The sequence below is a fragment of the Jaculus jaculus genome, chromosome 15, assembly GCF_020740685.1.
Source record: "Jaculus jaculus isolate mJacJac1 chromosome 15, mJacJac1.mat.Y.cur, whole genome shotgun sequence".
Lineage (NCBI taxonomy): Eukaryota > Metazoa > Chordata > Mammalia > Rodentia > Dipodidae > Jaculus > Jaculus jaculus.
In genome coordinates, this window is record NC_059116.1 from 67,015,436 (window position 1) to 67,029,362 (window position 13,927).

At 47.9% G+C, this 13,927-nt stretch overlaps 1 protein-coding gene across 1 annotated transcript; it reads left to right on the plus strand.

The window, feature by feature from the left end:
• The first annotated feature begins 1,117 nt into the window (after positions 1-1,117).
• Ucma (upper zone of growth plate and cartilage matrix associated) lies at positions 1,118-12,780 on the plus strand. The gene is made up of 5 exons (XM_045135028.1): positions 1,118-1,275; positions 1,734-1,799; positions 1,897-1,992; positions 4,949-5,047; positions 12,320-12,780. Exons 1-5 carry the CDS (start codon positions 1,218-1,220, stop codon positions 12,415-12,417), a joined length of 417 nt encoding a protein of 138 aa, XP_044990963.1. The 5' UTR covers positions 1,118-1,217; the 3' UTR covers positions 12,418-12,780.
• The last annotated feature ends 1,147 nt before the right edge of the window (positions 12,781-13,927 follow it).

Sequence of the window (13,927 nt, forward strand, 5' to 3'; positions counted from 1 at the left end):
CTGCTGAGCCCACAACTTCTAGTTAAGGGCACATCAGTGAGATTTCCAGGGGAGCCCACGGAGAGACAGTGCACATCAGCACACTGGAAACCAACCTGTTTATTTACTCCGTCTTAATTACTGTTCCGCCATTAACGTTTATTTCCAAGCTGATGATTGTGTTATTGCAAGATGTTAACATGCATGTCTTCCAGGACAAGAGCCTCAGGTGTGGATCTGGGGCCGGTCACCATTGCAGGAATAGTCAACAATATCTCAAGGGTGAAGATTCTTCCCTGGCAGCAAAGCATGGGTGACAGGTCCCATATTTGGCCAGCTCAGAAACACCACCGAACCACTGTTCCGACTGCTTTAAAGCTCACACTTCCAGAAGCCCACTTCCCTCTACAGGGAGCAGGGAGGATGTGAAGTGTGTGGTCATAAAAAAAAAAAAAAAAAAAAAAAAAAAAAAAGGAAGCTTATCTGTTAGTTTCCCCAATGTTCCCTCCTCCTGCACTTCCCCAGTGGAGTGGAAGGTTGAACGACGGTCCCTGGGTATCAAACCTAGGATCTCCACAATGCTGAGCAAGCTCTCTACCACTGGTATATACCCCTGGCCCAAGGGCTCTATGTTTTGCTTGAGACAATGTAACAAGGAAGAGGAAGAGGGTTCTGTAGTTATTATCACAATGGCCCACGTGTTTGTGTGAGCATCACTTGGCTCACTCAGAGCCCAGCCATTAGGCTCCCTCCTTGCCTGATATTTTAATGGAAATGATCCCCCACCGATCTTCTCTTCCTGTCTCCCCCATATGCTTCAGCCTTCGTGACTAGGGTCCTAACTGTCCTGGAGCAGGTGCGTCAAGCTCTTCCAAACATGCCCTTGGCCTCTGGGCTCCGTCAGAGCATTCTTCACAGCACTTCCTCAGGCATAGATGTTGGAAAGGACACTTTCAAAACTGTCCCTGCCAGGGGCCCCTGACTACAAGCTCTGCTTCTGTAGAGGTTTTGCCAGGAGCCAAAAACATCTCCGGTGCTCCAGACAGGAGTGGCCAATGGCAACGGCAGCCAGGACCCCGCCCACTCTCCCTGAGTGGCATCCCAGCGTCCTGCTTCTTGCTTCCCTGTCTTTTGCTTGTCTGTGAGACTCAGACCCGAGGGCCCAGCGGACAGCAGCATTGGGGCTGCAGGACACCTCACCTCGCCTACCTTGTGGGTCCTAGAGACACGCTACGGAGATGTCCTGGAGATGGGTCTTCATGCTCTCTTCTCTCTCTGCCTTGGTGCTCCTGTGTAGTGAGTATGGACACGTGTTGGCTACATAGTAAGACTGAATATATAGACACAGATTAGGAAGGGGATGTGTTCCTGTGTGGGTTTGTGGGAGGGGATGCACAAGAGCGCAATACAGAGAAAAATAGCAAAGAAAGGGGGAAAAACACAAGAAACCAGCTCACATGGTGATTTTCTGGGGAGACTGGCTTTGCAGCTGGTATGTGGGGGAGCAGAGCATCCTATGTGAAGCCTAGCAAGCTAATAAATCCAGAAAGGGGGATATGATGGAGAATGGAATTTCAAAGGAGAAAGTGGGGGAAGGGAAGGTATTACCAGAGGATATTCTTTATAATCATGGAAGATGTTAATAAAAATTGAGAAAAAAAAGAAAATGTGTATAAAAACATTTCCCAAAAAAAAATCCAGAAAGGACTACTGATGCCCCTCTGGGGGCCTGTCCCTGAACCTCTATCCCACAGTGCTGCAGGAGGGGACCAGTGCATCTGTGAGCAGCAGACAGACCGCGGGAGAAGAGCCTCAGGAAGGTGAGTGGGGCGGGGGGGCATCCCTGGTTGCCAGGCAGATGGATGCCAGGTCGCTGGGACTCCCCTGCTGGTGGTGACGGCCCCTGTCGGGTTTCAGGTGTGAGACAGAAGATTTTCATGGAAGAATCAGATGCCTCAAATTTCCTCAAGAGACGTGGCAAGCGGTCCCCCAAATCCCGAGATGAGGTGAACGGTAAGGATGCTGGGTGTTCCCCCACCCACAGCGATGACCAAGGCCCTTGGCATCGGGGTGAGCGCGGTTCTGAAGCAGAAATGATGCTACATTTCCTTGCTTGTGAGTCGCAATCGGGCTTGCGGGGGGGGGGGTGCTGTTGAAATGCTGTGGTGTGGGACAGGGCGGCGGTGTAGCGTGTGGGGGACAAGCACGGGGACCAGGGTGCCGAGAAGTGTGGCCTTGGTGACAGCTGTGCTGCGAAGCACCTTCAGCCACATCCTCCCTGTGGTCCAAACTTCCTTGTTTATAAGCCCCTGAAAGAGCCGTCTTCAGTCAGTAGTATTTTCTCATGGTCTTAACTGTCAGTTCATCTGAGTGTGTCTCCGTACTCTGGAGACACAGCTGAAGGACCCTCGTGTCTGTGACCTGCTGATCCTTGAGACATTTGTGTTTTCCACCCGTGAGCAGGATTCTTCCAAGACTCTGAGCTCAGGCTAGTCCTGGCCGAGTCTATGATACCATTCTTTCCTTGTGCGTGTGGCTGAATGAACTCTTTGTGTCTCTCAGGGCACTCAGAGAGGTGACTACCTCAGTAAAAAAAGCAAAACAAAACAAAAAAACCACAGCTGTTTTCAAGGGATGGGGAATGAAGAGAACTGGGAATGCTTGCAGACAAGAGCCTTTCTCTTCTTTCTCGATGGGATGAGTACAACCGCACTTGGAAAATCTCCAGACCTCACACAGGTCGGCATTTGAAATGGGACCAAAGTCAAGCAACACTGAAAAGCTGGCCTCGAGGTCGAGTTGCTCTTGATTGTAATCTGAGGAGCAACTTCTGGCCCACTTCCGTACATCTGCAGGGCATGGAGGGACAGGTGTGGCTTTAGGAGGAAAAGTTTTACCATCCTCTGGAGGTGAACGATTCAGCCTGAGCTCCTCCATCTTGGGTAGCAGCTCAGTACATCTGGCAGGGCACACGAATGGTCACCCGGCCATGTCCTGCGGACGGGCAAGGAAGCAGTCACGCCGTAGTCAACTTGAACTTGGAATCAGGCAGTGGGGCTCTGATTTCTCTAAGCTATTTTTTGGATAAGGAGAATCACATGAATACATATTCTTTAGAAGGATAAGCCGGGCATGGTGACACATACCTTTAATCTCAGCACTTGGGAGGCAGAGGTAGGAGGATCACTGTGAGTTCAAGGCCACCCTGAGACTACATAGTGAATTCCAGGTCAGCCTGGACCAGAGTGAAACCCTACCTCAAAAAACAAAAACAAAAGAAGAAGAAGAAGGAGAAGAAGAAGGATAAAGGGAGCTGGGAGATGGCTCAGCAGTTGAAAGTGCTTGCTTGCAAAGCCTGCAGGCCTGGGTTCAATTCCCTAGCCACCCACGTAAAGCCAGAGGCAGAAAGTATCACAAGTGTCTGGTGTTCATTTGCAGTGTCAGGAAGAGAACCTTGCACACATGTGTATGCATGCACACACACAGGCATGAACACATGCACACACACACACACACACACACACACACACACACAGAAAGAATGAAAGAAACAAAGAAAAGAAAAGAGCTGGGTGTGGTGGCATGCCTTTAATTCCAACACTCGGGAGGCAGAGGTAGGTGGATCAGCATGGGTTCGAGGCCACCCTGAGACTACATAATGAATTCCAGGTCAGCCTGAGCTAGAGTGAGACCCTACTTCAAAAAACCAAAACAAAAAAAAAAGAAAGAAAGAAAGAAAAGACGGAGAGAGGGAAGAAGGACTAAAGGAGTGAAGGAGAGAGGAAGAAAGGAAGGATAGAGATTCCTACAAATATATATATATATATATTTTTTTTTTTTTAATTTTTCAAGGTAGGGCCTCACTTCGGCTCAGGCTGACCTGGAATTCACTATGTAGTCTCAGGGTGGCCTTGAACTCACAGCGATCCTCCTACCTCTGCCTCCCGAGTGCTGGGATTAAAGATGTATGCCATCACGCCCAGCTGTGAATGTATATTCTTGAGAAGGAATGCATACTATACAGACGGTGGTATCCAGTGTAAATACCTCTTTGTTTGGAGAATTAAATCATTCTCGGTCACCACTGTATCAAAGGCCCAAATTTTGGCCCCTCTGACCTGGAATCCCGGGGTCATGTCACTAGTTCTTGTGACCTTAATGCCCTTTACTCTTGTGCTTCTGTCTTCTCATCCGCAAAATGGGGCGAGCGGACGGGAAGGTCCCCCAGGCCCTGCAAGTTTCGTCTATGCCAGGAGTAAGCCATTTCAACAACGCCCCAGCCTCCACCCCTCCCCACAGCAGACCCAGCTTCTGCTTTTTTTTTTTAATTTAATTTTTTAATTTTTAATTTAAAAAAAATTTTTTTTAATTTTTATTTATTTGAGAGCGACACACACAGAGAGAAAGACAGATAGAGGGAGAGAGAGAGAATGGGCGCGCCAGGGCTTCCAGCCTCTGCAAACGAACTCCAGACGCGTGCGCCCCCTTGTGCATCTGGCTAACGTGGGACCTGGGGAACCGAGCCTCGAACCGGGGTCCTTAGGCTTCACAGGCAAGCGCTTAACCACTAAGCCATCTCTCCAGCCCTTAATTTTTATTAACATTTTCCATGATTATAAAAAATATCCCATGGTAATACCTTCCCTCCCCCCCCCCACTTTCCCCTTTGACATTCCATTCTCCATCATATTACCTCCCCATCTCAATCATTGTACTTACATATATACAATACCAACCTATTAAGTACCCTCCTCCCTTCCTTTCTCTTCCCTTTATGTCTCCTTTTTAACTTACTGGCCTCTGCTACTAAGTATTTTCCTTCTCACACAGAAGCCCAGTCATCTGTAGCTAGGATCCACATATGAGGGAGAACATGTGGCGCTTGGCTTTCTGGGCCTCAGACCCAGCTTCTTGGGTGCAATGTGGTGGCTCCTTCCATGAGGTACTTTTCCTCTTTTTTCTTTCACAGCGGAAAATAGGCAGAAGCTGCGGGCTGATGAGCTGCGGAGAGAATACTATGAGGAGCAAAGAAACGAATTTGAGAACTTTGTGGAGGAACAAAAAGATGGTAAGAGCTCTGCAGCCAGCATCCTTGGGGAAGCGGAGCTTTGTGAGGAAGCCCCATGGCTTGTCAACGTATCTTTCCTCTATTGTTGATTGGGGGAGGGAGGTATGGGGATCCTGTTCTCAATTCATACTCATGGAATCTCGAAAAGAAGGGAGGTCACAAAAATGGCTGTACAGGGCTGGAGAGATGGCTTAGCGGTTAAGGTGCTTGCCTGTGAAGCCTAAGGACCCAGGATCGATTCTCCAGGTCCCACATAAGCCAGATGCACAATGGCACAATGGTGGCACATGCATTTGGAGTTAGTAGGCAGTGGCTAGAGGCCCTGGCACGCCCATTCTCTCACTCCCTCTCTCTCAAATAAATAAATAAAAATAAAATCTTTAAAAAAAATGGCCGTACAGAACTTGAACAGGTATGGAGGAGGAAAGAATATTTATGTGAGTCACCACTGGCTTGGGGATAGAGGAGGTGAGGGAGCTATTTGCTGGCTATAAAGACGTCAAACCCAGGCTGGGGAGATGGCTTAGCAGTTAAGCACCTGCCTGTGAAGCCTAAGGACCCTGGTTTGAGGCTCGATTCCCCGGGACCCACGTTACCCAGATGCATAAGGGGGCGCAGGAGTCTGGAGTTGGTTTGCAGTGGCTGGAGCCCTGGCGTGCCCATTCTCTCTCTGCCTCTTTCTCTCTCTGTCACTCTCAAATAAATAAACAAAAAATATTTTTAAAAAAGATATCAAACCCCTTCCTGCTTGGGGACTAGTGTAGTGGTCTGTGGATTCCACCTAAGCACCCAGTCCTGAGCGTTGGCCCCTGTACGGTTGTTGGGTGGGCAGCAGATGCATGATCAGAGCCTCCTTGGATTCACTTCAACGTAATGGCTCCAGCTGCTACTTTATCCTAGAAAACCAAGGCCGTTACTTCCCTATGATCAGCGCCTTAGCAGAACGGCGGAAGCAAAGCCTCGCTGATATTCCACGCCCAGCTCTAACGTCTGTAGCATATGTTGGGCTCTGGCTCACCCACAAGCACCACAGACCTTAAATGGTTTTGGCAGGGTCTCCTGGCACCCTAATTCATCTGTTGTTAATTAAACCTTTGTTTTGGCTTTTAAAAAAAGTACTTATTTGAGAGCGACAGAGAAAGAGGCAGATAGATAGATAGAGAATGGGTGCGCCAGGACCTCCAGCCACTGCAAACAAACTCCAGACACGTGTGCCCCCTTGTACTTCTGGCTAACCTGGGTCCTGGGGAGTCGAGCCTCGAACCAGGGTCCTTAGGCTTGTCAAGCAAGCGCTTAACCACTAAGCCATCTCTCCAGCCCTGTTTTTGGCTTCTTGTCAGCAGATAAGAGTAGCAAAGGTGTAGGGATCCCTGCTAGGAACTCCGACCAAACACTTGATACCTGTAGACGTGTAGTTCCTGCCCTTGGGCTCCTGTCTGCCCTCAAGATGTGCTATTTATACCAACCTCAGTGGAGGGCATGTGGGTGAGGAGTGGAGGAAGGTAGGTTTGACCTTGGCCATCTAATAATGGTATGAAGTGCCAGCCACAGCAAACACCCACGGGAATATGTAGTGGGGAATCAGATTAGCAGGAGGGAGAGAAAGAGAGAGACGAAAAAGTAAGGGAGAATAGACTTTATTTCCTTTCCCTCATTTTAAGAATGAAGTTATCTAGGCTGGAGATATGGCTTAGTGGTTAAAGTGTTTGCCTGCAAAGCCAAAGACCCAGGTTTGATTTCCCAGAACTCACGTAAGCCAGATGCACAAGGTGACACATGTGTCTGGAGTTCATGCAGTGACTGGAGGCCTTGGAACACCCATTTTTTCTCTCTCTCTCTCCCTATCTCAAGTTTAATAAATACAAATAAAAATATTTTCAAAATGAAATTGCCAGGCATGGTGGTGCACGCCTTTAATCCCAGCACTTGGGAGGCAGAGGTAGGAGGATCGATGTGAGTTTGAGGCCACCCTGAGACTCCATAGTGAATTCCAGGTCAGCCTGGGCTAGAGCAAGACCCTACCTCAAAAAAACCAAAAAAAAAAAAAAAAAAAAAGAAAGAAAGAATAAAAGAAATTATCCTGAGCAAAATCACTTGGTACTTCCCAGTGCACATGAACTTGGATGTAAAGCTTAGATTTAGAGAATTTTTTCATACTCCTGGCTCACTGCCTGGAAAGGTGGGGTGGTATCCCCTTTAAAGGCATCTGCTGGTAAAAAGGGTGCCACCGACAAGTACCGAGGGATGCAGGCGGTGCCCACTGCTCTGCAGGTGGCACTTAGTTAAATCCTGAAAGCAGGTGTTGGGCTCAAATCCTAAGACATCAAACCTCCTGTGGAACACACTGCAAAGAACAGACTGTTTTGACTCAGAAGCAACTGCTGCTGTTTGGGATTTGTTGACATTGGAGGGCAACTTGAAGACAGCTGTCTGCTTTTTAAAAAACAAGAATTTGGTCTCCAAACTTCCTTCAGTGTGTTTTTCTACTCCTACTATTCCTAATAGCGCTTGGTTGGCTGTAATGTTTTTAGCATGTGTGCTCGTGTGTGTGTGTGTGCGCGTGTGTGTGGTGTGTATGCATGTGGCTGCACATGAGTGTGTGTGGGCATGGGTGCACATGTGTGCGTATGTGTGTGGCAAACAGAAGTTGTCACTGTGTGTCTTCCTCTAACCTTATTTTTTATTAGCAAGGTCTCTCACTGAACCTGGAATTCACTGACTCAGCTAGACTAGCTGGCCAATGAGCCCCACAGGCCCGTTGTCGCTGCCTTCCCAGCTCTGGGAATGCAGGTGCTTGTCCCCATGCCCAGGGGATCCAGACTCAGGTACTCATGTTTACATGGCAAGCTCTTTATCCACCAGCCCCAATTCGTTGCAATTTTAAATGCTTCCTGGCCAGGCCTGGCGGTACTGGCTTGTAATCCAAGGACTCGGGAAGTTGAGGCAGAAGAGCTCAAGTTGGAGGCCAACCTGGGCTATATAGTGAGACCCTGCCTCAAAAAAAAAAAAAAAAAAACACCAAAAAAAGAAAATGTAAACAAAATGTCTCATTTCCAATCTCCAGCAGGTGGCTAGCAAACGTTCACTGCTATGGGGAGTCAGCATGTGGTCAGAGGACTCTGAGGTGACAGGTCCTCTTCGGGGCAGCAGCACAGCCCTCCAGCCTCAGCCACTGCCGAGCAGGACACAGGCCTGTGCAGCAGATGTTCCAGCGGCTGTTGGTGCCGAGTACTTGCATACCACCACCTATTTGATGCAAGTGGCCTCTGATACTGATCTTGCCGTTTTCATTTTACAGCCTGAAAGACTGAGGCTTGAGAAAGGACGCGTGAATACCCAGGATGACATGCCAGCGGGTCCTACGACTGGCACCCAGGCATGTTTGCTAGAAAAGCTCTTGTTCTTTTTAATGTTTTTATTTATTGATTTATTATTTTTTTTTGGTTTTTTTTTTTTTTTTTTTTTTTTGGTTTTTCAAGGTAGGGTCTCACTCTAGCCCAGGCTGACCTGGAATTCACTATGTATTCTCAGGGTGGCCTTGAACTCACAGTGATCTTCCTACCTCTGCCTCCTGAGTGCTGGGATTAAAAGCGTGCACCACCTTGCCTGGCTCTTTTTAAATGTTTTTTTTTTTTTTTTAAGTTTTTTGGTTCATTTTTTTTATTTATTTATTTGAGAGCGACAGACACAGAGAGAAAGACACATAGAGGGAAAGAGAGAGAATGGGCGTGCCAGGGCTTCCAGCCACTGCAAACGAACTCCAGACGCGTGTGCCCCCTTGTGCATCTGGCTAACGTGGGACCTGGGGAACCGAGCCTCGAACCGGGGTCCTTAGGCTTCACAGGCAAGCGCTTAACCGCTAAGCCATCTCTCCAGCCCAAATGTTTTTTATTTATTTATTAAGGCAGGACAGAGAGAACTCTATATACGTGCTCCACTTTGCGCACCTGGCTTTACATGTGTACTGGGGAATTGGACCTTGACCAGCAGGCTTTCCAAACAAGCGCCTGACCCATCTTTCCAGCGCGCCCCCCCCCACCCAACCCCAAGCTTTTTTGAATTTCACGATTCAGAAAACCAAGGCAAGGAGGGCATTTGGACTTTTTTGTTGTTGTTGTTGTTGTTTTGTTTTTCGAGGTAGGGTCTCACTCTGGTCCAGGCTGACCTGGAATTAACTCAGTAGTCTCAGGGTGGCCTTGAACTCATGGCGATTCTCCTACCTCTGCCTCCCGAGTGCTGGGATTAAAGGCATGCGCCACCACGCCCAGCTGACTGTTTTTTGTTGTTGTTGTTGTTGTTGCTTTGTTTTTTGAGGTAGGGTTTTGCTCTAGCCCAGGCTGACCTGGAGTTTACTATGTAGTCTCAGGCTGGCCTCAAACTCACGGTGGTCCTCCTACCTGCCTCCTGAGTGCTGGGATGAAAGGCGTGTGCCACCACGTCCGGCTCTATTTTGAACTTTTAATACCAGACATCATCTCCTTTTGTTAGGACGTCCCATTCTAATAGTTTCACAGATGCTTTTTTAAAATGTGAAAATATATATATATATACACACATATACATACATACATATATATGTGTATGTATGTATGTATGTGTATATATATGTATATATATATATTGTATGTACACATCATAAAATGTGCCATTTCACCATCTCTAAGTGTACAAGTCAGGCATTCAGTACATCCATATTGTTCAACTATCACCACTGTTTCTAAAAACTCCCATCACCTCAAACAAACCCTGCACCCACTAAGCCATAATGATCTGTTCCTACCCTCCCAGCCCTGGTGGCTTCTAATATATCTTCTCACTCTTGGAATTTGCCAGTTCTAGATATTTTGTTTAAGTGGAATCACACAATGTTTATCTTGTCTGGCTCATTTTACTTAGCATATTGTCAAGGTTCATCCATGTTGTAATGTGCCAAAATGTCATTGCCTTTAACAGCTGAATATTTCTCTCTGTGTGTGTGTGTCTGTGTGTGTAGTGTAATTGTGTGTGTGTAGAACATGTTTTATCATCATTTGTCTGTTAATGGACATTTGAGCTGTTTCTACCTTCCAGCTGTTGTGAATGATGTTGCAATGAACTATCGTATAGAAACGTCTGAGCCCTTCTTTTCAAATTCTTTTGGTGATATCTCTAGAAATGGCATGCATGGTAACTTTTTATTTTTGTGTGTCATGTTTGTATGTGCATGTGTGTGTGTGTGTGTATGTGCACCGCAGCATGTGTGGAAGTCAACGCAACCATGGCGTGTTGGTCCCTCCTTCCACCTTGTTAGAGACAGGGTCCCATGTGTGAATTCCAGAAGAGTGGCCTGCAAGCTTTGGCAATCTCTTGACTCTGCCTCTCATTTCTTCCTTTTTTTTTTTTTTTTTTTGAGGTAGGGTCTCACTGTAGCCCAGGCTAACCTGGAATTCACTATAGAGTCTCAGGGTGGCCTCGAACTCACTGCAATCCTCCTACCTCTGCCTCCCGAGTGCTGGGATTAAAGGCGTGTGCCACCACGCCCGGCTTCTGCTTCTCATTCCTATTGGCATGCTGGGATTACAGACGTGTGTGCACCTCTTTTGTGTCTGGCTTTACATGGGTGCTAGAGATCTGAATTCTGGTCGACAAGCCTTTAGATCAAGTGCCCTTAACTGCTGAGCCATCTCCCTAGCCACCATATATGGTAACTTTTTGCTTAACATGTGAAGGAGTCTCACTAAAATTTTCAAGTGTTGGAGGCCTTGAGGCAGCTAACAATAACAGGAAACCTTAAATTGGCATGAGGAACCTAATTCTAAAGTTACACAAGAAATTATTTAGAAACATGTCTTCCCAAAGACGAGTAAAATCAAGCTTCTCTCTCTCTCTCTCTTTTTTTTTTTTTTTTGGTTTTTCAAGGTAGGGTCTCACTCTAGCCCAGGCTGACCTGGAATTCACTATGGTTCTCAGGGTGGCCTCGAACTCACGGCGATCCTCCTACCTCTGCCTCCTGAGTGCTGGGATTAAAGGCGTGCGCCACCACACCTGGCTAAGCTTCTCTTACTCATTAAGAACTTCCTTCTGTCCTTTTCATGTCACACAGCCCTTCAAGCATATGGAAAGGTATTGAGTATCAGGAACCCTGTAGAACCAACACCCCAAATCTCAGTTACCAAGGCTTACCCACATTGGTTCATCCACCCATTTTCCAGAAGTTTATTTTTTTTTTTGTAGTAGTCGTTTATTTATCATTAGAGAGTTTGCCAGAGTGTACCAGGTTCGGTTGCCACTGCAAAGGAACTCCAGACATGTGTCTCTGTGAGCTGGCTTTACATGGTGGTGGGGACTTGAATCTGGGCTGACAGGCTATACAAGCAAGAATCTTCAGCGGCTGAGCCTTCTCCCCAGTCCAAAATTTTGTTTTTAAATTATTTATTTTACTGGGTATGTGCGTGTGTGTGGGTGGAGGGGGGGTGTTCACACACACGAATATGGACACATGCATGTCATGACATGCTTGTGAAGGCAAACCTTGGTTTTTGAGGCAGCATCTCTCTCTTTTTGCCATTGCATTAACTAGTCCAGCTGGCCCAAGCACTTCTGGATTCTCCTGTCAGTGCCTCCCCTCTTGCTGAAAGGCCCTGGGACTAGAGACATTCGTGCTAAGTGCCTGGCTTCTCACGGGCTCTGGGGATCTGCCCGCGAGTCGTCAGCTTTGTGCGGCAAGCGCTTTATCCATAATTTCACTTTTGAAGCTTGAAAACATAGAACAGCCTGGGTGCAGTGGCGCATGCCATCAAGCCCAGAACTTTGGGAGGCTGAGGCAGGAAGGTCATGAGTTCAAGACGAGCCTGGGTAACCCACTGAGAATCTTATCTGAAAACAAAACAGGACAAAACAGTATATCCAGGAAAGACTACTCAATCCATCACTCCCCGCGGACAAAGGGTCGCGCACCTGGCTATTGGCTTTGGTCGGCATCTAGTTGACTTCTGAGTCTCTGTCTGCAGGAGCCCCCGCTCCACTTCACTCGCGGCGTAGGCAAGGCAGCTCAGCTGCCAGGTGCTGGTCTTGGTCTGTGGCCTGTTGTGTGACCTTCCCTCTCTGGCCTGACCCATGTCACGAAGCATGGGCGCGTGTGCTCCCCCCCTTTGGGCTCTGGTCTCGGAAGTCGCCAGGCTCACAGGCACATCTGGCCCGCGTCCCCTTGGCGGGCCACGCGGGCTAGGGGCTGCTCAGCTGCTGGCTGGGCGTCCTCCCAGCTTTCAGGGTGACTCGGTCTCTCCTTTCCAGAGCAGGAAGAGAGGAGCCGTGAGGCGGTGGAGCAGTGGCGACAGTGGCACCATGACGGGCTGTACCCTTCCTATGTCTACAACCGCCACCACATCTGACCTCACCCCGGAGCAAGCGGGAGGACGGAGCCCGCAGCTCCTGCCTACCTGTGCGCCAGCACATCCCTCCCGCTGGGTCAGGCCCTTGAGGGTCTCAGCTCAGGGTCTGCTGTGGCAAACACCCCTTAGCTCTGATGTGTTACAATGCCTGGCTAGTTTTGAGGTTAGGGTCTATGTCTCCTCCTGGCAGCAAACCTATAATGCTGTCCCCTTGCTTAGTTGTTACACCCGAAGCAGACCCCCTTCCCGGCTAATAGGACAAATCAGAGAATCACAGTAACTGGGAATCTTATGTTTGCTCAGTTTATAAATAAAAAACGCTGGATTGACCCTTGAGTGTTATTTCAGACTTGTCCAACTCTCCCCGAGTGATGGTGTTAATCTTGCTGACTGGGTGTTGAAAGCTCGTCCTGGTGGAGTATGGCCCGCTCTTCTCTGTGTCTTAAGGAGTGAAAAATCTAATCCAAGCTGGTAGTGGCACACACTTGTAGGATCATCAGTGCAAGGCTGCCTTGGTTACATAGCAAGTTTGAGGTCAGCCTGGGATACCTGAGGCCGTATCTCAAAACAAATGTAAATGTTATATATTATTACTTCAAACTAATTTTGGGGGGGGGCCGGAAATGCCTATATGCAACACACAATTTTTAAATTAGTTTATATGAATTATACGTGTGACAATTTTTGCTTGTGTATGTTTGGGTCATATGTACCTATTACCCTCTCTCGTCCACTCCTACTGGTCCCCTTCCTCTCCTCAAGCCCTTCTACTTTTTGATGCTGGTGGTGGTGGTGGGGTACTTAAAGCTGCTCACAAGAACACAGGCAACTACCTGTTGCTCTACCACTGAGGAAAATGTCTCTCCTTCCTCATCAGCCATTAAATGCCAGGGCCTCATGAGCCCCTCTCCCGTGGGATATTGATGCCCCATCTTGAACAGGTCTCATTCAGGTAGCCACAGCTGCCATGAGTTCATGAGTTGAGGACAATGGCAATGTCATGCCTGGGTGCCTTAAACCCATATGTACAAGGCTAACTGTACAGGCGCTACATAGCCAATCGGACAATAGAAAAAAAAAAGGCAAGGCTTTGCTTTCTCACTTTGCCTGTGACGCAAGAGGGGTGCCAGTCTGGTTCACATCAAGACATGGAATCCACCTTTATGCCCTCTGGGAAGCATCCCATCTTCCCCACATGCCAGTGGTCAGGTGGATGCCAGTGGCCAGCTGGATTCTGACCAGGACCACCCCACAGTCACCTGCCTGTTGTGTGTGCAGGAATGAATGCTGGAGACAGACAGATGCCAAAAACCAAGCAAGGTTGTGGAGGTGGTTCGTTTTAAAAAACAAATCTCAACAAAAAAGAACTCTTCAATGGCCACACTTGACACGTTGGCTCTTGATAAAGAATTCTGGCAGAAAGAAATGGAATAAGAATTCTGTTACCTCTGTTCACCCCCACCCTGAAAAAAGGGTGTTTTCAATTTCAGTCTGTAATTCCTGCGCTAAG

Coding starts and splice junctions, on each gene's coding strand:
- Ucma (XM_045135028.1), top strand. CDS start 1,218: ATGTCCTGGAGATGGGTCTTCATGCTCTCTTCTCTCTCTGCCTTGGTG. Junction 1,276..1,733: donor TGCCTTGGTGCTCCTGTGTA/GTGAGTATGGAC, acceptor TCTATCCCACAG/TGCTGCAGGAGGGGACCAGT. Junction 1,993..4,948: donor ATCCCGAGATGAGGTGAACG/GTAAGGATGCTG, acceptor TTTCTTTCACAG/CGGAAAATAGGCAGAAGCTG.